Genomic DNA, 26,348 nt, shown 5'->3' with positions numbered 1-26,348 from the left:
AACAGCACAAAGCCACAGTTCTGGAGGAGTCTGAACCGGGTTTTTCTGAGCTAAAGTTCAGGTGTCCGCAGAGCTGATTTCTCTGTGGTGGATCATGCAGAAACCCATTTTCTGTCTGTACGGTGGTCAGGGATCACCTGCATTCCTTTACTCTGAGTTCCTTCCTGCATCTTCTATACACACCCTCCACTCTGAGTCTGGCTCACAGCCTCTTTCTCTGGTGCCCATTCTTTCTTCTCTGCGGACCCTGGTAGCTGCCCTGTGTAGTATAGGGCAGTGTTCCCCTCTCATGGTCCTTACCTGCTTCTGCAAAGTCTCTCTCACCATCTAAGGATGACACAAATGGTGTCGGGGTTAGATGTGTGCTTATTTATAGACTAGAACCCAGCCGATCATAAGACCTACCAATTAAAAATATCTCAACGTTCTGTAAGGTACGCATCAGTGAGACTGGTTGGAACCGAGTGTGGCTCTGCAGATGGTCCTATACTGAGGACCTTACTGTGGCCATCTTTGGGAGCAATTCAGTTGACACAGAGCATGTGAGAGCATCGTGAGAGCAGTCCTTTGACAGAGTTACTGCCGGAGCTTTTCTACGAGGAGCTCTGGACAGGACACATGGTGTTCCGTGTGAGGTTTGACCAAAGCAAAGAAGCCCCCTCCATTGCCTCCTGATGAGAGTGGAACACCGTGGTGCACATCATAGACCGCCACGCCAAGAAGCACAGTTTGCTTTGGGGCCTAAGGATCAAGGACGAGTTTCTCTGCGTGCATTTTTCTCTGGTAGTTGCCACTCCTTCTTTGCGACATGGTAGCGGCAATCAGGAACCTCTTTGTCACTTGGGTGTGTTCCTACAATAAAGGGTTGGTGTTTTCCCAGCTCCAGTCCCACCCTTCTAGTCAATGATACATGAAGCATGCAGTCGTGAAGCTCCCTTGGTGCCTGTAGCTATCGCCCCACACTAAAAAACCCATGTCTGACACCATGTGGGGGTTTGAAGGAAAATGGTCCCCACAGGCTCAGAGGGAGTGGCACTATCAGGAAGTGAGGCCTTGTTGGAGCAGGCGTGGCCTTGCTGGAAGAAGTTTGCCACAGTGGGTGGGCTTTGAGGTCTCAGATGCTCAAGCCATTTTCTTCCTGCTGTCTGCTAATCTGGATGTAGAACTCTCAGCCCCTCTCCAGCATCATGTCTGTGTCCCTGCCACCACGTTTCCCATCAAGACAATTACGGATTAAATATGTGAAACTGTAAGCCAGACCCAGTGAACTTTTTTTTTTAAATGTGTGACCATAGTGTCTCTTACAGCACTAGAAACCCTAACTGGCTACCATGCCCGCCTCTGAGTATCCCCTTGAAAGACCCCAAAGACGGGTGTCTCGCACCTTTGGGGATCCCCCTACCCAAGAACTGAGACCAGTCCACTGGATACAAAAGCAAGAGGCAGTTCATTATTTACACAGGTGCCTGCGGATGCTGCGGACAGCACAGCTGGATGAGCAGCTAGCTGAATGAATATGCCGGGCTGCGAATACAACATGCATTTATAGGGGGTTCAGGTGTTACATAAAAGGCTGTATAGCAACAAGCATTTCATTGGTTCTTGCATGGTGGGTTAGGGTCAAGCTTAGGACAGGGCTGTTTGTCTATCTGCAGGTTCATAAGAAAAACCATAAGATCTAGTTCAGCACTCGGGTTTTGACATACTGTGCCAGTGGTTTGCTGTCTTCCTGTTGGCCCAGTTTCTACAGAGCTAGCCTACCGCAGATATCCTGTTCAGCTGAGCCCCATTTGGTTTCTTAAAATTTGTTTTTCTAAGCTTATGTAGGTGACTTAATTTGAACCTTGCTACAGGCTGGGACGGGGGTCTTTCATTATGACAGGCTGGGACGGGGGTCTTTCACCCTGACCAGCAGCCCTCAGGTCTGTGAAGACATGGGATGATCCTCTGTTCTTTGGGAGACAATACCGCACCTGCTCTGGCTTCTCTCCATCTCTGCTGCGCACATGCTCACAAGACACTGTAGTCCCTTTTGTGACACTTCAGCTAATTAGCCTTCCTCTCCTCTCCTGACCCCAGAACTCCGCTGTATGGTTGCCTCTGCATTTGCACCATCAGCCTGGAAGCTGGAAAGCAACCTCTTGTTTGTATCACGCCGAGCCCCAGTACTTTGTAAAGCCACGTCACAGAGCTTGCAGACACCCAGTTCACAGGTAAGAGCAGCGTAAAGCTGGGCTTTCAGCCTTCTGTTTGCATCTGTGTCCCTGATTTCAGCTCTGCTGGTCATATCCTTGCTCAGGTCAGCATGTCACGTTTGGGAGTCTCAGAGCTGCTGGTACACATTTTCAGTTATTTTTTAAATATTTTTGTTGATTTTTTTTATTGAGCTTTACATTTTTCTCTGCTCCCTTACTTGCCTTTACCCTCCCTTTCAACCCTCTCCCAACGTCCCCATGTTCCCAATTTACTCAGGAGATCTTGTTTTTTTCTACTTCCCATGTTGATTAGATCCATGTATGTCTCTCTTAGGGTCGTCATTGTTGTCTAGGTTCTCTGGGATTGTGATTTGTAGGCTGGATTTCTCTGCTTTATGTTTTAAAACCACTTATGAGTGAGTACATATGAAAATTGTCTTTCTGGTTCTGGGTTACTTCACTCAATATGATGTTTTCTATTTTCTAGCTCCATCCATTTGCTTGCAAATTTCAAGATGTTATTTTTTTCTGCTGTGTAGTACTCCATTGTGTAAATGTGCCACATTTTCTTTATCCATTCTTCAGTTGAGGGGCATTTAGGTTGTTTCCAGGTTCTGTCTATGACAAATAATGCTGCTATGAAGATAGTTGAGCACACGTCCTTGTGGCATGATTGAGCATCCTTTGGGTATATACCCAAAAGTAGTATTTCTGTGTCTTGAGGAATGTTGTTTCCTAATTTTCTGAGAAATCTCCACACTGATATTCAAAGTGGCTGTACCAGCTTACACTCCTACCAGCAATGCAGGAGTGTTCCCTTTTCCCCACAACCTCTCCAGAATAAGTTGTCATCAGTGTTTTTGTTCTTGGCAATTCTTGAAGGTGTAAGATGGAATCTTCGAGTTGTTTTGAACATTTTCAGTTCTTAATCTGCCATCCTTGACCCCCTTTAATGAAGAATAACTGAGGATTCTGTTGGTCAGCTTTTCCATCTTATTCAGGCCTCCTGAAAGATACTTCTCCATCATTGTCCAGAGCCTGTTATCACCTTGGATTACAGCAACAGCAGAACCTTGTGGATGACCCCATAGTGAAATCAGTCCATAATTGGGAGCAGTTGCTCACAAGAGAAGCAAGATGGCTTCTCAAGTAGGAACAGTCATTCCAAGGGAACCAGATTGTTCCCTTAAGGCATAAAGACTTCCACTAGATGGCGCTGATGGATCCAGTTATACAGTATCAGCTTCTTAGATTTAAAAGTTGCTGATTCTTTCTTTCTTTCCCACCCTCTCTCCCTCCCTCCCTCTCTCTCTCTCTCTCTGTCCCTTCCTCCCTTTCCCCCCCCTCTCTCTTACACACACACACACACACACACACACACACCTAAGTAAACTTAGACTTAGGATTAGGACAACATTTATGATGACTTCTGTAGTGTCCCTAGACACATTTGTATCTTTGATCATGAAAATAAAATATCTACCAACTCTGGAAAACTCTGAAGCTGCTCAGTTTCCATTGCTGGGTTTTGCTGCACCCAACCAAGCTCAGGTTTCTGGCCTTTCTCATATTTGAATTGTTCTGTGCTCACACCAACTCTTCCCTTCTCCATTCCCTGAGAAAACACAACCTAACCAGTAAGCAAGTGCTGCTGCCCAGACCACTGTTGTTGTGTAGGGGTAGCAGTGGCTACTTCAGTAGAGTTTGCTGCCTCCACAGCCATTAACACCACAGCCTTTTATCGCCCCAAACTCTATGCTACACCATTATACAATGCTGCTTTCCTTTCTTTAGCTACAGGGTCTCTGTATGTAGCCCTGGATGTCCTAGAACTAGCCATAGATAGGCTGGCCTGGACCTCATATGACCGACCACCTGTCATATACCCCTGACTAAAACCTCATGTCTCTCTGGAGATTCTATTTGAAGTTATTCTATACTAGTGTTCTGAGTTTCTCAAGTACTAGTGTGCAGGGACTGTCACCACAGTGCACTGTTGTGCCCACGGTGTGAACCCCTCCAATCCACCAAGAGACCAGATCTGATGCAAAAGCAAAGAGTCTTCTTAATCATGAGATAACTCGGTTCCTCTGTCCGTCCAACACAGTGGGTGGAGTAGCAGGGACCTAGAGATGCAGTGGGGCAGGGCATATATTGGGGGTAGAGCAAGGGGGGCACCTGGGGTCTGCTAGCTGCATAGTAACAGTCTCAGGATTGGGACACCTCTGGGCTGGGGGAAGCTGTCCTGAGCTGATTGGTCGGCTGCAGCTGCTGAAAGGTAGCTATACCTGGACGCCATGGGGGGGGCACTTACTGCATCCCAGCATTCTCAGTAAAGCACATCCAGAGCCCACCAGCTAACTTCTGGTTGGTTCTGCACCACAAGGAGGATACCTGGAAGTTTCTTCCCAGTAATCAGGGCAAGGTCGGGCAAGGTCGGGGACTGAGCACATTCTGCTGAGTAAGGGGCCTACATCTTGCTGGGTCTTTTCTGCAGCCTGTCATGGCTGCCAATGCAGGTGTGGGGCAGACTGGGTGAGAGTCTGGGCCCTTCACTGCCACAGATGGATGGCAGAAACACGACCTCATGTTCTCCTGATTCTGAATGCTAGAAGTGTGAGGTTTGGTCCTGGGAGAAGGACTTGCCCTCAGGTTTTAGCTGACCATCTTTCTGCATTTTTATGTTGGCTGCCTGCTGCATATCTATTACATGGGCACTAATCTCTGTTTTTTTTGGGGGGGGGGGAGGTTCAAGACAGGATTTCTCTATGTAGCCTTGGCTGACCTGAAACGTGATCTGTAGACCAGGCGACCATGCTTGCCTCAAATTCACTGAGATCTACCTGCCTCTGCCCTCACAAGTGCTGGGTTTAAAAGGTGTGCCCCACCACCTGGCCTAATCTCTGTTCTTACAAGGTGGATGAGGATCTCTACTTATGACTTCTGGGAAGACTGTCTCCAAAAGCATTTATATTATCAGCCATGGGGCAATTAAGTCTGTCAAATTACTTTTCCCGGACATTGAACCTCTAACACTTCCTCTTTATAGACAGATTTTTACACCTATATATCTGACAGAGGATTAACACCCATAATTTACCACTAAGTGGAGAGAGAGAGAGAGAAAGAGAGAGAGAGAGGGAGAGGGGGAGAGAGAGAGGAGGGGAGGGGGAGAGAAGGGGGAGAGAGAGAGAGAGAGAGAGAGAGAGAGGAAGAGAGAGAGAGGAAGAGAAATGGGCTAATAAACTGAGAAGAGATGCAAATGGCATTCAATAACCTTAACCACCATAGAGATTAGGATTTATGCTACTTTGGGCTGCCTTGGTTAGGATGGCTGTTACCAAAGAGACAAATGCTGAATTACAGTTAAGGAAAGAAGAAACCTCATTTCTGATCATCAGGGTGGAGCATTTGTTTGACAAAGCTAGGTAGATCCATGTTTGCTGAGTATGTGTTTAAGAATTCTATTGCTCTCATGGATTATTTTTTTTTTGTTGGAATGAGGTGACTTTTATCTCTCCTGATTAGTTGTGTCTGAGGCTTATTTTCTTAGATATTAAAATAGTGACAGACACCTGCTCGGTTCCTAGCTCCATTTGCCTGGGACATTGTTGGGGGGAGGCTGGTTGTTCATTCCCAACTGATCAGACCCAAAATAATCATACAGAAAGTTTATTATTTAAATCACTGCTTGGCCAATCACTGAAGCGCATTCTAGCTAGCTCTTACATCTTTGGTTAACCCATTTCTATTAAGTTGTGTATAGCCATGTGGCTGTGGCTTACCAGCAAGATTGCAGCAAATCTGTCTGCAGTGATGGCTACATGATGCCTCCTGACTCAGCGGGTCTTTCTATATATCTTTTCCAGCCTAGCTATATTCTGTTAAGCCATTGGCCAAAGCAGCTTCTTTATCATTAACCAATAAAAGCAACACATAGACAGAACTCCCCATACCATTTCCCCTTTTCTGTTTAAATAAAAAGGAAGGTTTTAACTTTAACATAGTAAAATTACATCTAACATGTATCAAGCCAAAATTATAGTTACAATAGTTATATCTACAATATCTGTTATCATAACTCAAGAAAACTATAATTATAACTATTCTTCAACTCCATCACAAATTCCAGAATGATAAAATATTACTTAAGTAAACCAGAAATGCAATATAAGCAACTTACAAACTCTAGAATTGACAGAGACATTTCGCCACCTGGACAGTCACCCAGTGTTCTTCTGTAACATTGGGGCACCCATCTTCAGTCTATAGGCTCATGGTATTCGGCAGACTTTTCCATGAAGCAGGAAATCTGAAGATCTGTTCTGCCTTGTATTGGCAAAGTTCATCAGTTGTTTTCTTCTGTGTCCTGCACAATGTCTGGCAGACTCTTTCATGAAGCTGGAACTCTGGAGGACTGTTTCAGCTTTAGGCAGGTTCAGCAGTCATTTCTCTGTGGTTCCTGCATGTCCAGCTCATACAGCATAACATCAAGCAGTCCAGGCAAGAGCAGTTTCTTGCCCAAATGGCTAATAAACTCCAAAAGGAGCCTCTTCGATGTCTATCATCCTCTTGAAGTAGATTGGTGCTGCCAGGAGCAAATATTTCTCACTGTAATGAGAAAATCCTAAGTTCTTAAAACATTTTAAATGCCATATTTTGTTAGTTTTTGAAAGATTTGAAGATTATCTTTCTCACTAAAATATATCTTTATATATCCAGAAAATCTAACTAACATGACTACAAGCTTGACTATTATAGATGATTATCTATTAAGCTATATTTCTTAATTATACATTGCATTTTTAAATGAGCTGCACAAACACAATACATTAATCAAGAGCAGAAATATACATATAACAAACTGACCTTAAATTTGTATCAGTAAAACAAGATTCATACCAATGCAAAGTATTGATCTCTATATAATATCCCCCTTTAAACATAAACAAACTTTTATAAACAATATTTGGGGAATTTGGGCATAGTTCTCTCCAAACTGCTTCCTGCTTTTTGTTAGGTGAAATATTTTGGGGGCTGTTCAAGGTGACCTGTCAGGGCCTCTTGGTCCATCAAACCACATTCTTCTGGAAGCAATTCACAGGTTCTCATCCTCTGTAGAAGCAAAAGAAGTCCCCCTTTTCCAAAACAACATATCCTGAGACTCAAATTTTGAAGTCAAGATACCTTTAAAAAATATATATGTCAGTTTATCTTAGCAGCCCATACAATGAATTGTCTCTCTGTACTTAGCTCCTTCAGAGTCAAAAAATTTAAAGAAAACACAATAATATACATAATCCAGACTCTGCTATATTCCATCTTTATGTGGCTTATTTGTTTTGCTCTACTATTTTTTCCTTTTTATATTACTTTTAATGTTTCATTATTCTTTTTCTGTTCTCTTCCAAGACTATATACATTTTTTAAAAACACACTGTATCTTATTTAGAGGTCTTTTATGTGTAAATCTGTCCTATTGTATATCTGAAATTTATTTCCTGTACAGGAACACTTCGTATAATGCTAAGCATACCTACTAGGACTAAGGCTGCTTTGCCTTCTGGCTCCACCCAGTATAACATGGTGGAGGTCTGTTCAGTGTGAACCATGTTCACAGCTTTATTGTCAGTCACACAGCAGGTCTAGGTTGACATTAAATAAATTGTAGCACTCTGCTCACAAACCCCATTTAAATGCGTGACCTCCTGATAGAGGCAGTGTTTGTGCTGGCAGCACGGACCAGGAAGCTGGCGTTTAGAAACTGTGCAGTTTTTTTCATTAGCACTGAATCAGAAAGACCTCTCTTAAAAGCGCTGTGGCAGGCTTCCAGCAAACAGAGCAAGAAGCTGTGTCAAACTCTGTTTTATTTTATTTTGTGTGTGTGTGTGTGTGTGTCTCGAATTTCTTTTCAAGCTTTGTCAGGTTTTATGTGGATTTGGATAACCACATGTTAGGTGCCAATTTGTTGGTGGGAGTTTGTTAGTTTGTTCCCAGCTGATCATCCCCAAAATAATCTCACAGAAACTATAGTATTTAAATCACTGCTTGGTCAATCACTTAAGCACATTGTAAGCTAGTTCTTATATCTTTGGGTAACCCATTTCTATTAATCTGTGTATATCTATGTGGGTGTGGCTTACTGGCAAGGTTATAGCACATCTGTCTGTGGTGGCAGCAATATGGTGTCTCCTGACTCAGCCTGCTCTCTCTATATATATATCTTTTCCAGCCTGGCTATATTCTGTGAAGACATTGGCCCAAAGTAGCTTCTTTATTCATTAGCCAATAAAAGCAACACATTCAGAAGGACTTCCCCCACCAGAACATCCTTTCTATGCTTCCATTCTAAAAGCAGAGTTCATTTTTTTTTCCTGAAAGATGCATGTTCTCCGAGGCAGCAAACGTATGAACCCACTTTATCCCAACTGAATAGACTGTAATTTTTAAAATATGGTTAATTAAGAACCCTGAAATTAAGAGGAATTACTGAAAGGCATGCATTGATTTTGTACCGATCATTTTGTATGTATTGATTTTGTATTGATCATTTTGTCGGTTTAGTATTGTTTGATGTTTTCTTACTCCTCTCTTGCTTAACTATCACTTTCCAAATGTGAGGAAACTTTCGGATGTGACTTTACTAAAATATTTTCTCTCTCTTTAGGATGAATTTTTTTCCCCTTTTATACCCATGGTTCCCAGATTTGGTATTTTTATAGTGTCTCATCCATTTTGAAAGCACTGCCTGTAATAGTGGCTGGCAGCCTCCACCACAGGATGAAGGTATCTTCCCTCAACTGTGACAATGACAGCAGAACTTCTGGAGAAAAACCCTAATTTATTGCACTTTCTCACCTTTTCAAGGTGAATTATGCAGTGCGTAAATTATATCAATAAAAATATTCAAAAACTTTGTTACACCATGCAAGTAAATTATACAATGATAGTGAAAAAGAAAAACCACTGCCTAAATAAGTTTCAAAGGTGTGGCCTGTTGGTGAAATGTGGGCCCATTTCCTGCATACAAAACAAGCAGCAAAATCCACTTTTGCCATTTGTGTGTTTTAGGTACCAGCTTCCCAGAGCTGAGGCATCTTCAGGAATGGCTAAGGATTCCACAGGTTCAGGAATTTCTACATGTGCCCGGGTATCCTGAACATTAGCATAAACACTGACTTTGGCCTTTTCTTTGTATGTATGGGATTTAACTTTAAACCTGCATGCTGAAACTTAGGGTAGTCAGACAGATTTCTACTAGATGCTTTTGAAATCACACAGAGGTGTGCACAGCCCCAAGGGCTGATGTTGTAACTGCACAGTCCTGACCGTTAATTCTTCTGGCCTCCCAGCCCAGTTTCGTAAACCTTGGATATGTGTCTAGAGAACATTTTGGGTTTTGTGATTAAAAATACCTTTGAAACTTGTGCTGCTTATAGAGGTCACTCACATAGAGGCAGGACAGTTGTAATGGCTGTCAACAAACTCAGAGCCTTGAATTCTGCTCTTTGGATACTGTGATGTGGAAAAACAAAGAAACCCTACAGACTCACACTCACCATTGGGATGAGAACATGACTGCCAGCCTTTAAACAGTCCAGTCTCTCTGGTAAGGCTTTATCTGTCAGTCTGGAATAGTCTAGCATGGCTTCACTAAGGTGGACCTGTCTTTGAGTACTCACATTTGGGATGGTGAATAGGAACTTACCAGGACCCTGTGAGCTTGCCTGTGGTTCTTTCCTTGATTCTACATTGTAGTTTGTCTAGAAGCCTCTTAAAGCAAACCCAGTGTTTTTGTGAAGCTGTATTATTCCAGTCTTCTGTTCAACCAGAATTTGAGTGTGCAACTCTGCCATAGCAATGCACCACAGAGGGATGCCCAGCAGGATCTCTGTCCTTGTGATCCTGGCACTTCTTGTTTCTCTGAGGACTCTAGGTGACCATCGCTTCCTCTGGTGTCATATGGTTTGCTCCCTGTCTATCTCAGGTCCCTGCCTGTTGTTCTTGTTGTTTCTCATGGGGCCTACACAGATAGCCTCATTTTGATTTATTTCTCAGAAGACAGTGTTCTCAAATACAGTTACATTCTAATATATGAATGTGTAAGTACTTAATAATGAATTTGAAGAATGCACTCTGTTCCTGATATCCCATAGAGCTTATTCTCCCTGTTTCTAGTCTGTTCGCATGTTAGAACATTGGTCCATGGGCTGGTGAATATGCTCTGTCTGTCCATAGCCATTAGGAGCAGTCAGAAGGGTTGAAAGCTCAAGAGAGGGGACACCATTTTCAGTTCAGAATCTGTAATTGAGGGAGAACTGGATAGTTCTATCCTGTTGTCTCCATGGGTGCAGTGACAATGAGTGGAGTAGTAGTTCTCAATCTATGTGTCTTGACCCCTTTGGGGGGATTGAATGATCCTTCCACAGGGTTTGCATATCAGATATTTATATTAAGATCCATAATAGTAGCAAAATTTCAGTTGTGAAGTAGCAACAAAATAATTGTATAGTTGGGGGTCACCACAATATGAAGAACTGTATTAAAGTGTCACATCATTAGGATGGTTGAGAACCACTGGACTGGAGGGAGGCTTTTAAGTAAGGGCAACAGACGTTACTGGAGGCAGATGTTCCAGTGTTCATGGGGAGGAGGAGAGTGGCTGATGATGCAGTGTCTGCTCATCTCAGTGAACTTAGCTGAAACCAAGAACTTGAGTTGGTTATGAGTCATTTTTGGAGCCTGGTAGCCATGCCAACCTCAGACTAAGTATTTCGAAGGTCTGTCTCTTCACTAAGTGAAAAAGCAGTTCATTTATGGGAGCTCAAGTTTGATTGCAATGTTTTTCTTTTAAAACTATGCTAAAATTTTCTGAATGCTACATTAGTTCATGATCAGAAATCTGTGAGCTCCCAGAAGGATAATCTAGTGACCATGGACTGGGCCGTGAGCTGATGCGCAGGCTCATGTAAGAGGAACCCTAGATGTTGGTCTGCATCTTTGATGATTAACTGGGTTAGGTGTAAGGTGTAGATGAAGGGTCTGTGGACCAGGCTGTGAAGGGAAACAGGTCTCTGATGTGCATGGGGTTAAACTGAGGTACCATTTTGCATGCAACTGCCTATACTGGTGCAGAAAAGGGAGCAAACTTCCCTTAAGCTCCTTATACAGATGGAGAGAGAGACAGAGAAGAGAGAGAGAGAGGGGGAGGGAAGGGTAGGGGTGGGGGGCATGCATTTCTGTCATTTAGGCTGAGGTGACTGTAACAATTTTGAACATGGGAATTTCCTGAAGTGGGCTAGCTGTCCAGCCTGTGGTGCTGAACTGTACGTATTTGGATAGCCCAGTGATTCCAGGCATGTGACAGCCTGCAGAAGATGACCAGATACCTGTGTCTTCTGATGATGTCACAGGGAGTGAGTGACACCTTATGGTTGTCTCTGTTGTTCCTGTCTCTTTGGGTCCTGCCTCTGCATCTCTGTTCTTGTCAGTGGTGCACAACACTTTGGAACTGCACATCCAGTTGGAGAGGGTTTGTGTGACCGTGTAGGTCAGAAATTAGAGCATCATCTGAGATGTGATGCTTTCCCAGGAACACACCAGATGTTTTCCTGCTGAGCAGGGCATCTCTGCCTCACACATGCCCTTTATTTCAATCTAAGGGGCCTCGGGTTTTTTTTTTGTTTTTTTTTTTTTTTTGGTTTTTTTTTTTTTTTTTTTTTTTGAGACAGGGTTTCTCTGTGGCTTTGGAGCCTGTCCTGGAACTAGCTCTTGTAGACCAGGCTGGTCTCGAACTCACAGAGATCCGCCTGCCTCTGCCTCCCAAGTGCTGGGATTAAAGGCGTGCGCCACCACCGCCCGGCCCAGGATTTGTTTCTTTATAAACTACAATACTCGCAGATCAACCTCATGCCTTTTCAAAGTATTCGAATCTTGTTTGATTACATAAATTCTAAAATTGGTGAAAATAGCTCCTATATGAAGTCAAGGATTCCCTTCTCACTCTCCCTTTCTTGAGACTTTTCCCCACACAATCCAAACCGGTCTAAAACTTGCTGAGTATCTGAGAATGACCTTGAACTTGTGGTCCTCCTCCCTCTGCCTCCCGATTGCTGGGATTGTGCGTGCGTGTCACCATGCCCAGGTTTATGAAGTGCGGAGAATCAAACCGAGTGCTTTTGTGCAGGATGCCCGTGCGCTCTACCGACTTACCTCCACTCTGGTGCCCTCCCATTCCTGTGGTGACCTTGTTGATAAAGTGGCTGCTGTAGACTGAAGGTGCAGTCTGGCCACAGCTGGTGATCTCCGATGCCTTTGTCCTCCCCTCTGTCCTCAACCCTTTGTCACTGTCTTTCATATGCTCACGTGTATATATATATATATATATATATATATATATCATGTGTATGCCTTAACAAATGAAAATTACTTATCCTTCCTGAATATGATGGCTTATTTCTACAAATGTCTACATTTTTAATGGTTAAATCTCAATAATAATGTTTATCTCCTCAAATATTGGTCATTTCTTCGTGGTAAGAATATTAGAAGTCTTCCTTTTTTTTTAAAGATTCCATTTTCCAGCTGATTATTTCACCACTTTTTTCTTGTTTTGTCAGATTTTCCTATTTCTAAATGCATCTGTTGACACCAACTTGCCCACATCCTCCCCTCCTTTTTTGCTCATGACTGTCGATGTTAGTTAAGTTTGTGGCAACTCTCAGGGCAGCTGGTGACTGATATGATTTCTGTAGTGACAAGTGCAGGTGCTACACAGTGTGTGCTTGTGTGTGCATGTGCGTCCGTGCGGGGGTGTGTGTGTGTGTGTGTGTGTGTGTGTACATACATAATTTAATCTTTTATTATGCTTTGACACATTAAAAGTGAAACAAAGTAGAATACCATTTTTTCTGGGGAGACACTGACCCTCTGAGGGCTAACAAGTTCTGAGGGACAGCAAAGCATCATCATCATATAAAAAGATATCTGTGAGACCCAAACCAGCGGAGCAGCATGTCCTCTGTCTGGTCTATATATTCAGGGAGGGGGAACGTGTCCACCTTAATCGTCACAAGTCAGGTAGGTATCAAGCCACCAGGGACCACTCTATAGCTCGAAGCCCACTGACGTTAGTTTACCCTGCCCATTTCTCACTGCCCACACAGCCTATGTGACCTTCCTATGTGTCCTGTGTGGCAAAGCACACCCTTGTCATTTTAGGACCTAGGAACACAACAAGCAGAAAAGAGGAGGGATAGGGAGGCTGGGTACCACTTTGGGCCTAACTTATGTTTCATCCTGATGAGGTAGCGATGGTCTCCCAAGTATAGAGTGATGTCATGCGTGGTACCATATACCCAAAAGTTCACACAGGACACTGAGGGAATAAGCTTCTCTCAGAGAAACATGCATATAAAACTTTCCTTCCTCCATAGACTGAGTGATCCCAGCTAGGTGTGGAAGGGTTTCAAAGTGGGACCCAGGGGCACTTCTCTAGAGTTCACTCCCTGTGCCCAGTGACTTTCTGAGACACCAGATATCAAAATGTGGCCAAGAAAGAGAGAAGGCAAGATCACAGAGTCTGCAGCTGCAGGACTCCATCCAGTTTCACTAAGCAGAGCAACCACCCAGAAGCCAGGATCTGGGCGGGGTTATTTACTTATCATTGAACCTGTCCTTAAATGAGTGTGGTCACCGACTCCAGGGCACAGGTACCTGACTTGCTTGAAGCCCCTCCTTTCTGCTGCCTTTGTTCTCACCTGCTGTCAGTATTTACCCTGGGCCACAGGCGCTGAACCCAAGAGAGGGCCTTTCTGCCTCTGCTGCTCACTCTGACTGGGCTGTGTCCCCATCAGGCTACTCTCTCTCTCTCATGCCCTCTCTCCTCATTCCCTGGGAATCTACTGTCCATTAAAACAGGTGAAGTCTTGGATGAGTGGAGCTCCAACCTCCAGCCACACATGCCAGTGTAAGCGACCTGCTGGGTAGGAAAGAGGATGTTCTAACGAGGCGTTTGGAAACGGCCTTCCAGAAAAGACTGGAGCCTAGGCAGTGACGGGTGGGGTCACACTTCGGTCAGGTCTGCTTCTTTAGGCATATGACTGGCACTATACTGAAGCAGAAACCTCATGCCAGGATCCTAAAGATGGTCTTGGCGGACAGGTCACCAAACATCTTTGTCCCTCTTCCCAGTGTGGCCACTTTGAATAAGATCCTTTTGGATGTTCTTTATTATTACTCATTTAGTTGACTTTATTAGTTGAAGTCAGACCTGGTTATTAAAGCTGTTAAGCTTTGAAGTCTGTGATTTATACCCTGCCTCTCAGCAGGCTTGGCTCTGGCATCCTGGAAGTCAGCTATCTCCTAAGATCAGGCAAGCCCTCTTCTATTCCTGCTCAGGCTGCTGCAGACTCTAGGCCCATGTATCAGCTTCCTCTAACCATAGGCAACCCATAGAGAGGAGAAGGACCCCTTCCCAGGAATGGGCTCCTTAGGATGAAGGGTCCCCTGCCATTCAAGGCTGTCAGGATGACACCACAGCATAATGAGAAAGACTGTCATCTCTAGGCACCCGGGTCTCTACAGATGCCCCGCTGGCTGCTGTCATTCTGCAAAATGGTGTTTTGGCAAGAATGAGCTTGTGATAGAGAGCCCTTGAGGGAATTCAGGATCATTCTGAAGCCAAATGTGCAGGGGATACAAATCAGACAGTGAATCCTCTATGTCCCCAGTAAGCATTATGCCCAATCTTCTTTGACCACAGGTTAGCACATATCTGGCCGGTTGTCACCATGGAGATTTCGCTGAGGCCTTGCCCTGGGATCAGGAAGTTGGCACAGAATTGGGTGGTTCCCGGTCAGTGGGGTGCCATACATTGTTCTCACTGCCACTGTGACAGTGACCTCGGGTTGCTGTTCATAGTGACCGAGTGAGCTCTCTTCTGGCTGGCCTGCTGGGTAGAATCCAGGCCTCTGGCAGTAGAGGACAGCCCAGTGAAGGTCTCACTCCAGGCTCTGCTGTAAGGCTGGCCTCTTGACACCTTCTTTGCAGGCACCTTCCTTGTCTCCATCTCCTTCAACTGGCCGGGAATCCACGGTCCAGGACTAGCAGGCCTACGAGTCTGAGCAGGTAAGAGAAGAATGAAATGTAGAGTCTTGGGCGTTGACTGAGAAGCCGGGAGAGGATGTGAAGTCAAGTGGCGTGGGGCTAGGTTGTGTGGGGAATTCGTGATTCTGTAAGGCAGGGAGTTGGGATTCCTTCCTAGGCTGGCAATAGACAAAGGGGCCCTGGAGACATAACTCTAGGAAAAAATACCGGGATTTGTGCGCCAAACCCTGACCATTATCTTATAGGCACTGACAACCAGCTGCTTTCTCTTTGGGATGGAGGATGGATCCTCATCAGGGACCCATGGTCTTCACCTGGCCATTGTCGGGCCATGGCAGATTTTTCAAGAACATGCTCCTGTATCCCCTAACATACTTGTCAGCTTAGTGTGGGCAACAGGAACCTTTCCCTTGCCCAGCATCCAGGCCTCGGTAGAGATTGCAATTGGGGCTCTGCTGATCTCGGACTGGTCACGGTGTCCCTTCTCCTATACCTCTACACACCAACTTCTGGGGGCATCTGGACATGCTTGCTGTTCTTTCCCTACGGCCCTCACTTTCTTCACCGCTCAGCATATTGGGTTCCCAGGAAGGTTCTCCTTGCCCTCACTCCCATGGTACAGTCCTGGCTTTTGAGAAACCATGATAAAGATCTAGATGATTGCAGGAAGGCAGAGGAAGAGCGAGTCCCTTTAGCTTTCCCTTTCTCTCCTTAGAAGAGAAATGGAACACTTGTACCTAGCAGGAGTTTGGAATAAAAATGGGCAGAAAGAGAGAGAAAATGTAGAAAAACAAGCCCAGTCCCTCACCCGCAGAAATGCACATGTGTCTCAAGGTTTGACTCTAAAAAGGAAGGAATGGTGGCACCGTACAGTGGCCATGCTAGGATTTGCCTTGAGGGAATGCGGAGGACGCTAGGCACACATGGCAGGCCAAACTTCATTTCGTAACTTTTTTTGCCCTCGAGACAGGGTTCCTCTGTGTATCTCTGGCTGTTCTGGAACTCACTCTGTAGAGTAGGCTGGCCTCAAACTCACAGAGATTCACCTGCCTCTGCTTTCCTGGAGTGCTGAGATTAAAGGCGCGCTCCACCACCGCCGGGCTTGCTTCATAACTTTTAAACACGGAAGTCCCCTGCATAGATCACTGAGGCCCAGAGGCCTTTTGATCCCCTTCTCTCCCCTCCTCTTCCTTCTTCTGCAAGCCAGAGGTCCAGGAAGAGCTGTTCTCGTGGTGTCCATCTCTAGCAGATCAGTTTAGTTTAGTGCACTTGGCTTCACGCTAAGATGCTATCAATTTATAATGTCAACTTGCGAGAGAACGACCACTAGGTTGCAAAAGTCAGTGACAATGAAGAGAGAGAGAGAGAGAGAGAGAGAGAGAGAGAGAGAGAGAGAGAGAGAGGGAGGGAGAGAGAGAGAGCCCATCCTCAACGTTCCTTGTACATGCTCTCCTCCTCCTGTCTCAAGGAGAGAACACTGGCTTTTCTCTCCTCCTCTGGCTCAGGACATCAGGTCTTCTTGGTGAGCATTTTTAGTGTGTGCTTGTGACACCTGGTGGCGGAGGCTGACTCTTTGTGAAATGGTGGCTTTGGAAATGGTGAGCCTTAGCTGAGGGGCTGATGAGCACCATGGCCCAGAACTTTGCAGCACATAGAGAGAGCCTCCACCTGCTCCCCAGAGGAGTCACTTCTTGACCATGTTGGCCATTTCGGCTGTGGAAAGAGATCTGGTACCTTCCAGACCCTTGCAGGAGGAATCCGTCTTGAGCAAAACTCCTTCTCAGGCTGACTGACTCTTCTTCCCTTGTAGCCTAGTGGTAGATATAGCATCTTTGTCAGTTTGGTTCTTTCCAAATGGCCATATCTAGTGTAAAGCCAGTGTTGGGTAAAGTTTGGTTTGCAGAATGAATTAGTGAATGAGTGAAAGCACAAACAGATACTATTGCGACATTTGGGTTTCTGGATTACAAGGGCTGAGCCGCTTAGCTCTGACTCCTTTGTCCTCTCTTGTTTCTTGCACAGTGTTCATGCGAGTCACCATGTCCTGGTCCTCGGTTCTGAAGCGTCTCCTTGCTGTCTGCATCTTCGCCCACTTGTCTGTCATCTGTGTGGGTGAGAGTGCCAAGGATGGGAAGTGGGAGTTGGGCAGTAAGGTGCCTTCCGGGGACGCCACAATCGCTCAAGCCTTCAGGGATCCCTTTGACATTTGTGACTCCTTGGCCCCTGGGAAACTTGCCAGCGGCTGCAAAGCCCTGGGATGACTTTCTGAGCCTGTTTGTTTCCTTTTCGCAGAGAGTTACAGTTGTGAAAACAAAGACTGCTTTAATGGGAGATGCTTATCTAATCCAAGGACTTGTGAATCCTCTAAAGGCTGCTTCTACCGAGTGCAGAATTTTGAAGCACCATGTAAGCTGATCTGGACTCTTACTGTCGTCTAGTTTATCCTTGCCTCCTTGAAGGATGGGGCTGGGAGTGTGGCCTTCTGGGAGGTGATGGGGATGGGCATTGATACTGGATGTAGTCCCTAGGGACAGAGCGGAGAGTCCTTGGCTCTGTTACTTATATCAACCTCATAGAGTTACGGGAATGAACCCACACTTCTTTTTTGCCATGTTAGGGATCATTTTCATGGCCCCATGTACGTTAAGCAAACCCTCTATTACTGGACCTCAGACCCATCGCAACAAAGTGTCCCCTCTGTTCATTAGTTCTCAGAAACAATAACAGAAGGCCTTTTGGAGATAAGGAAACAAAGACAGAGAGAATGAGGGAACAGCTTCCTTACCCCTGGATGCTTCTTCCATTCTCTCTGTACCTCAGAAGAGATCATTTCTTGGGGGTTTGTTTCTCAGATGAACCAGCCACAGACCTAAGGCTCCAAGAGAGAGGCTGTTCTAAAGACAAGTGTACTGAGCTAGCATTCTCAGCAACCCTGGGGGGCTATCGGACGTTTACATATGACCACAAATGCTGCTACACTGATCAGTGCAACAAAGAGCCCAGAAGTGGTGAGTGGCTGTGCCTCCGCTATCTGCTCCATGTCTGTCTCCGCTATCTGCTCCGTGTCCCCGCTATATGCTCCGAGTCTCCGCTAAACTGCTCCGTGTCCCCGCTAATCTGCTCCGTGTCCCCGCTATATGCTCCGAGTCTCCGCTAAACTGCTCCGTGTCCCCGCTAATCTGCTCCGTGTCCCCGCTAATCTGCTCCGTGTCTCCGCTAAACTGCTCAGTGTCTCTGCTATCTGCTCAGTGTCTCTGCTATCTGCTCCGTGTCTCCTTTGCCTCTCTGTGGGCTTATCTCTGTGCCGGGAAACAGCACTGACACTTGCCTCCCTTTTGTGTAGAACGCTCCTTGAAAATGGGTTGAGATAGATACAGGCTCTTCTGTGTGGTAGACTGAGTGACAGTCGGATGGCAGGAACTGGTCTTGGGGACTTTTTCTAAGTGACTTTTGGTTTAACGGCTTTGCTCTGCCTCTCCGATTGACGGGCTTTCCCACCTATTTCATTTCTCAGGCTCATTTTTGTTTTGTTGAGAAGTAGCCTTGCTGTGTTTTTGAAGTTTGTCTTGAACTTCTAGTCTCAAGCAATCCTTCTGCTCAGCCTCCAAAGGAGTAGCTGGGAGTTCGGGTGTGCATGACCACCCCAACTCATTCCTCACCCCATAAACAGCATCTTTCGAGAAAACAGATGGTCTCTTCTCCCATTATCTAGACTTCTTCCTTTGTTTTTTTTTTTTTTTTTTTTTTTTGGTTTTTTGAGACAGGGTTTCCCTGTAGTTTCTAGAGCCTGTCCTGGAACTAGCTCTTGTAGACCTGGCTGGCCTACGAACTCAGAGATCCGCCTGCCTCTGCCTCCCGAGTGCTGGGATTAAAGGCATGCGCCACCACCGCCCAGCTTTGTTTTGGTTTTTTGAGACAGGGTTTCTCTGTGTAGCTCTGGCTGTCTATTTATGACTTTTCCTCCAGGACCGAGAGCCGAGTAACTGGTGAAGGTGAGGACAGCATGGGATCTCTGTGAGATCTGTCTCTGTACTCACAGAGCAGGGCCTTTCTCCTGGACTTCCTTCCAGCTCATCTTTCTCCTGGGCCTCCTTCCAGCTTGTTCTAGCTACAGTGCTTTTTGGTAGAATTGCGAGGAGAACCAGTGTTTGATGAATAGTGGGTAGATACATTCTCAGCTATTTCTTCTGCCTGTTCCCCAAGATGAAACCTCTTCTCTCTCCATTTAGTGTCTCGGCCATCTCTCCTACCCAATGGTGTTGAATGCCCTGCCTGTTTCAGTGACAATGGCACGTGTAACCCAGTTTCCCTGAAGTGCACCGGAGTAGAGACACAGTGTATGGAGGTTACCGCAAGAGGTATGAGTCCTTCCTCGAGCATCTTGTTAAGAGCACAGGCAGTGAATCACTAGGCGGTGAGCTATGCCACACGTAGCAACTGAACACAGCAAACATTGATTGCATCTCAGCGTGTGTAGATCTGTAACCTGAGAATGGCCAGGAGCATGGTCCTGGCTCAGGGTGTGTCCTAGGGGCTGTGTTCATTCATCAGCGTCTGTTTCCCAGCTTACTTGTGGTTTCTGGTGGGTTTCAATTCTTTCTCTTATGGTCTCTTTATAGTTACCATAGTGTTCTCATGACTAACCACTGGCTTTCCTTAGGGCAAACAATAGAGACACAGAAAAGGGGAGCCGTGGATTTAATGCTTTAATCCCAGAAACAAGACACTTCCTCTTATAGACTGTTGGTAGTTTAGAGCGACCCTGACTGGACACGGGTGGAAGCTGCCAGGAGATGGAAGAGACCCTGTGGGCCGTCTTTGAAACCTGTGTCCACGTGGAGAAAGTGGTCCTATGGGCCATGTGTCTGTAGGGTTTGGAAGGAGCCATTTGTTGGAGATAAAGGTTAAGAATGGGAGGGAAGGGAAGCCGAAGAAGGAATGTAACTCCTTTCCCTAGAGGAGTCAGGTTTGGGCACCTGCGTTGCTGTGATGTCCTGGAATGGAGCTGTAGCTCACTAGAAGTACAGGAGGTGATGGCACTTGGGGTCCAGATGTCTTTACCACTGTTGCCATTGTGGCCACCAAAGCCTGCGATTAAGCACTCAAGTTTTACCTGGTGTCACTCTAGATTTCGGAAAAGATTACACACACACACACACACACACACACACACACACATCTTTCTGGAATGCACAGCTAGAGGAGGAGCTGGCAACTCTCTCCTGAACAATATATGGAAAGGGTTTGTGGAATGAGTGATGTATTAGGAGCCGACTAAGTGGTGGACGGAGAGCTTGAGAGGTCTGGGGGCAAGCTACATTTTTAGTTGGGAAAAGTTTTGACAGAGGTTCTGGGATGAACAGTGGACAGGCCCCTTGTCTAGATGAGTTGAGACAAAGCTGGAAAATGGGGATTCACAGAACGCAAAGGAGGATTGAAGCCACCCACAATGGGGTGTTTTACCTTGGGGAACAGATATATGGTGCATTCTATAGGGAACTCAGAATCCTCAGAAGAAAGAATGTCAGTTTGCGGGAGGTCCATAATATTTCCCTCCTAGAGAAGGAGAGAAAGGGTAGGGAGGGGAAGGCAGGCCCACTCGAAGGGTTCTAGCCAACAGCTGAGATCCTGCATCTGGCCTTCTTCCTCACCTGCATTGAGCTCATCTCTCCCAGCCCATGGGTACCCAGAGGCCTCAGCGTTAGTCTTGTGTCTAAGATGGGAGGATCCTTTTAAGATTCCTTCTGTATGGGAGAGACAGTGGGTCCAGAGAACAAGAAGGCTTGACTCCACATGGATGGAGCTGTGCTCATGTTCTCATGAATGCAGTGGGGGAAGTTGTGGATTCTGGACCCTTCGGATCAGAGCTCCCTTTCGAAGGATGTAGGTGAGGAGGGGGGGATGAGATGGGAGAAAAGAATGACTGCTGGGTCTCTTCTTTAACAGAAGTGATTGAGAGCCTTCCCCCACGTGTGATACATGGCATGGGCTGCGCGACAAAATCTGCCTGCAACTTGAAGAATCTGACCATCGGGGAAAATATGAAGATCAATACCGTCTGCTCCAAAGGGAGCCCCCCTCTCAGGTCCATCTCATCCGTTCTGGCTGGTCTTTTCCTAGTGAAAGCCTTGCTTTGATCCTTTGGGGACTGTCACTCCCACGATCCCTTTTCACATTTAAACACATCAGCAACCTTTCATGACTCCTTTACCCAACAGGGGAGAAGTAAAGACTACAGATTATACTTTGGATGAGAAACTCTTACTTTCTTTTTTGGCACATTTCACAAGACTGTGATCTCTTTCCTGTCCCTACCCACCCCTTGAGCCACACATCCCCAGAGCAATTATCAATTTACGCTCCTGATTTGTAACTGTCCATTGCTAATAAAAATATTTTTATTTTGGGGGGACAGGGTCTCACTCCACAGCACTGGCTAGCCTACAATTCACTATGTAGATAAAGCTGGCCTTGAACTCAGAGATTTATCTATCTACTTCTGCCTCCAGGTGCTAGGATTAAAGTGTGCACCACCACACCTGGCCTAGAAAACAGATTTTGAATGAACAGTGCAGAGCCCAGGAGAATCATTTTCCAAAGTTTATTGAAGTCTTTGGGTATGGTGGTGAATACTTGTGGTCCTGCTGTCTAAGTGGCAGAGGCAAGAGGATTATTGTTAAGGGTTAGGGTTAGCACCTAATAATATGGGCTATATGCTGAGCTTCAGGCTGGCAAAAGCTACAAACATGGCAAGATGCTTCCCCCCAAAATAAGAATCTGGCATGGAAGTATGCTCTTGAATTCCAAAACTAAGACAACGGACACAAGCAGATCCCTAGCCTAACGCAATGGGAGCCTTCCAGGCCAGTGAGAGCCCCCATCTCAAACACAACAACAAAAATGGTAGGCAGCACATGAAGAACCAGAGCTGAGGCCCCACAGCGATGTGCACACACATACCATACACATTAAAATAAAAATAAGGAGGCAGGGACAACTGAGCCTCTCTTACCTCTGAACCACATGTGTAATCCTCGCCATGAACTCTGTATAGCTCTACATCTTAGGAGAGAAGGTGTTATAAATGCTAAGCTTAAAGAGGTGCTTATCGCCCTTTAAATGTAAAATAACGTTTATGAACAATATTTGAGAATATGGGTGTAGTTTCTCCAAACTGCTTCCTCCTGTTTATTGGGTGAAGTATTTTCTTTGTGGGGGTTTCAACAGCAATCTTTCAGGGAGGTCTTGTACCATCAAACCATATTGGTCTGGAAGCAATGCACATGTTCTCATCCTCTGTGAAAGCAAAAGAAGAACCTCTTTTCCAAAGCAACATATCCTTAGACCCAAATTCTGAAGCCAAGATACCTTTATAATATACATGCTGGTTTAGCTTAGCAGTCCATACAATAAAATGTCTCTCTGTACTTAGCTCCTTCACAGTCAAAAAATTTAAAGAAAACACAATAATATACATAATCCAGACTCTGTGAAATTTTCCATCTTTACATGGCCTGTTTTTTTACTATTACTTTTTAATATTTATTTTATTACCTTTATTCCTTTAATCTATTACTGTCTTACTGTCTCTTTAAAGACTTTACCCCCTCTTTTAAAAAAACATTTACTGATTTTCCAACTCTCTATACTCTTATTTTCTCTCTCCCAAGCCTACGTACATTTATCTAGCACTGTGACCCATTTAGAGGTCTTTTATGTCTAAATCTGTCCTACTGTGTATCTGTAATTCTTTACTGTCCAGGAGCACTTCCTAAAATGCTAAACGCATTTAAAAAACTTTAACTGCACCTTTGCTAATAGAAAAATGGCATTGCCTGCCTGGCCTGCCAGCCCAGAATGGCAGAGCTGCTCCATTTACTGCCTCTGAAAGCCACACACACTACCCCATTTCCAGACACACAGCCAGTCCACATTGCCATCAAGTAAGCCACAGCATGCTGCTCACAAACCCCATCAAGATGCTTGGTCTCCCCCAAAGAGCCAGAGTTCCTGTTAACAGCATGGCCCATGGCCTGGAAGCTGCAATTTTGAAACCATGCAGCTGCTACTGCTGAATCAGTAAGACCCCTCTGAAAGGAGCTGCTGCACACTGCCAGCAAACAGCAAGAATCTGTGTTAAACTGTATTTTTGTGTCTAGAATTCCTTTTCAAGCCTTCTCAGGTTTTACGTGGATTTAGTTGGCCAAGTGGGCACTAATTTGTAATATGATGGTCTGCTTGTTTGTTCCTTGTCACCCGGCTAGCTTAGACCTGAAATAATCACACAGAAACTGTATTCATTAAATAACTGTTTGGCCCATTAGGTCTAGCTTCTTATTGGCTAACTCTTACATCTTAGTTTAACCCATATCCATTAATCTGTGCATTACCACGAGGTCATGGCCTACCAGCAAAGTTTCAGCATGTCTATCTCTGGCAGTAGCTCCATGACATCTCCCTGTCTCCACCTTCTTTCTCCCAGCATACAGTCTAGCTTTTCCTGCCTAGTTTTATTATTCCCTGCCATAGGCTCAAAGCAATTCTTTATTCATTAACCAATAAAAGCAACACATAGACAGAAGAACCTTCCACACCATTTCCTCTTTTCTGTTTAAACAAAAAGGAACGCTTTAACTTTAACATAGTAAAATTACATATAACAAAACAGGTATCAAGTAAGAATTACAGTTACAATATTTATATCTCCTTTATCTTTTATCATAACTAAGGAAAAACTATAACTATAAATTCTTCAATTCCATCAAAGACTCCAGAAGGATATAATATTACCAAGTAAGCAGGAAGTACATTGTAAGCAACTTCTAAAACTCTAGAATTGACAGAGACATCTTGTTGCCTGCACAGTCACCCAAAGTTCTTCTGTATCATCAGAGCATCCATTTTCAGCCTGCAGGCCCATAGTCTTCAGCAGACATTTTCATGAAGCAGGAAAATTCAAAGACAGTTTCACCTACACTGGCAGTTTGTCAGTCATTTTCTTTTGTATCCTGCAGAATGTCTAGTAGAGTATTTTATGAAGCAGGAACCCTGTAGGACCATCTCACCCTTAGGCAAATTCAGCAGTCATTTCTCTGTGAATCCTGTATGTTCAGTTAAGCAGTCCAGGCAAGAGCAGTTTCTTGCCCAAATGGCTAACCAACTCCATGAGGAGCCTCTTCGATGCCCATCTTCCTCTTGAAGTCACTTTTTTCTGTGTCATGCAGAATGTAAAGATCTTGTCTTGTCAACTTGACACAAACCAGGGTCACCTGGAAAGCGAGACCCTCAACTGAGAAGAATGTCTCCATCAGACTGTCTTGTAAACATATTTGTGAAACATTTTCTCGATTGATGATTGATGTGGAGCTGTAGGTAGTGCCATCCCTGAGCAAGTGGTCCTGGGATGTGTCAGGAAGGAAGATGAGCCTGAAGAGCAGGCCAGTAAACAGTGCTCCTGTATGGTACTACATTAGCTCCTGTCTCCAGGGTCCTACCCTGAGTTCCTGTATAGTACTATGTCAGCTCCTGTCTCCAGGATCCTGCCTTGAGTTCCTGCTCTGGCTTCCCTTCATGATGTAATCCGAGGATGAAATAAAGACCTGTCTCCCCAAGTTGCTTTGGGCCATGGCGTTTATCACAGCAGCAGAACACAAACTAGGATGCTCTCTTCCGACGGCATTTTCAGATAACAATCACTCTCAAATTTGGGGAGTTTCATGGAGCCCACAGTAAATGACTGCAGCAGACACAAATTTACAGAAGGTTCGTCCCAGCTGTTGCTCCAGTGTGGGGCAGTTTTATGTGGGAGGGTCTTCTGTCTATGTGTTACTTCCATTAGTTAATAAAAAACTGCCTTGGCCTTTTGGTAGGACAACAGCTTAGATAGGTGGAATAGACCGAACAGAATGCTGGGAGAAAGAAAGCAGAGTCATGCAGATGCCATGAAGCTCCGGCCCAAGATGGACATAGATTAGAATCTTCCCGGTAAGCCACCACCTCGTGGTGCTACACACATTAATAGAAATGGGTTAATCAAGATGTGAGAGTTAGCCAGTAAGAGGCTAGAGCTAATGTGCCAAGCAATGTTTAAATGAAAACAATTTGTGTGTTGTTAGTTCAGGTGTAAAGCTAGCCATGCAGAATCCGGGCGGGACAAAAAGCAGACCTGCTCGCCTCATCACTACAGCAGTTGGCACAACTCAGATTATCAGAATATGCTCAATGGTAGGAGCTATTTTCCTTTCCTTTTCTCTGCTCTTGAGCCACTGTCTTCTCACCTTCTCTCTCTCCCCCACCTCTAACCCTATTTTTTCTATCTTCCCCCACCATCATCTCCTGCTTTCACGGCTCTTCCCCTGTACCTTGTGTTCTTCTGTGATAAGCAACATTGGGATCTTTGAAGAGACAGATGACGACACCTCAGGAGTCAGAGAGAAAGCATCATATCAGGATGGGTTGAGGCAGACACTGCTCCACCATGAAAGCAGGAATGAGGTGTGTGTGTGTGTGTGTGTGTGTGTGCACACTAATAAAAGGCTGAGAGTATTTGATGGTAACTGGTTTCTAGTGATGCTGGAGAGAGAAGATGAGTTTCTCCTTCCTCTCTTCCTGCCCTCCCTCCCTCCCTCCCTCCCTCCCTCCCTCCCTCCCTCCTTCCTTCCTTCTTTCCCTCCCCTCTTTCTCTCCCTCCATCCCTCCCTTTCTTCTTTCTTTTTTTTGGGGGGAAGAATCTGAAGGTTCACCCCCACTTCCAGCCACTGGGTTTAGAAGCAAGGATAGCCATACCCAGTTATTTGTTTTTGTTTTTTTTCCATGTATTGCTGGGGATTTAAACCCAGGTGTCCCCAGGCTTGCACAGCCATCTTCCTGGGCTTGGCTGTCACACAGTATCAAGCCAGTCAAAATCTCAGCCTGTATGGGGGAGGGTATCATGAAGCCCTACTCCTATCTGAGGAGCTACTAGCAATTGAAGGTTGCTGGGGAGGAAGAGTGAGTTTCCTTGAGGGACATGATCTCTGAGAGGCTACCCATGTAGACAGCCCTACA

The 26,348-nt window shown here is 45.3% G+C and overlaps 1 protein-coding gene across 3 annotated transcripts; it reads left to right on the top strand.

The window, feature by feature from the left end:
• The first annotated feature begins 1,701 nt into the window (after window positions 1-1,701).
• LOC119813187 (protein RoBo-1-like) lies at window positions 1,702-22,291 on the top strand. Of its 3 annotated transcripts, none has more exons than XM_038328357.1 (8): window positions 1,702-1,823; window positions 2,080-2,213; window positions 15,246-15,323; window positions 17,325-17,414; window positions 17,595-17,708; window positions 18,155-18,310; window positions 19,532-19,660; window positions 21,249-22,291. In XM_038328357.1, exons 4-8 carry the CDS (start codon window positions 17,330-17,332, stop codon window positions 21,437-21,439), a joined length of 675 nt encoding a protein of 224 aa, XP_038184285.1. In that variant the 5' UTR covers window positions 1,702-1,823; window positions 2,080-2,213; window positions 15,246-15,323; window positions 17,325-17,329; the 3' UTR covers window positions 21,440-22,291. The 3 variants fall into 3 exon arrangements, with proteins under 3 accessions (XP_038184285.1, XP_038184284.1, XP_038184286.1); XM_038328356.1 differs by lacking the exon at window positions 1,702-1,823 and adding an exon at window positions 1,840-1,922; XM_038328358.1 differs by lacking the exons at window positions 1,702-1,823; window positions 15,246-15,323 and having other exon boundaries at window positions 1,867-2,213.
• The last annotated feature ends 4,057 nt before the right edge of the window (window positions 22,292-26,348 follow it).

The sequence above is a fragment of the Arvicola amphibius genome, chromosome 4 (genome assembly GCF_903992535.2).
Source record: "Arvicola amphibius chromosome 4, mArvAmp1.2, whole genome shotgun sequence".
Taxonomy (NCBI): domain Eukaryota; kingdom Metazoa; phylum Chordata; class Mammalia; order Rodentia; family Cricetidae; genus Arvicola; species Arvicola amphibius.
Note: the sequence above shows the minus strand (reverse complement) of the source record. Positions and strands in the feature narration are given on the sequence as shown.

Coding starts and splice junctions, on each gene's coding strand:
- LOC119813187 (XM_038328357.1), top strand. CDS start 17,330: ATGCGAGTCACCATGTCCTGGTCCTCGGTTCTGAAGCGTCTCCTTGCT. Junction 18,311..19,531: donor CAACAAAGAGCCCAGAAGTG/GTGAGTGGCTGT, acceptor CTCTCCATTTAG/TGTCTCGGCCATCTCTCCTA. Junction 19,661..21,248: donor TATGGAGGTTACCGCAAGAG/GTATGAGTCCTT, acceptor CTTCTTTAACAG/AAGTGATTGAGAGCCTTCCC.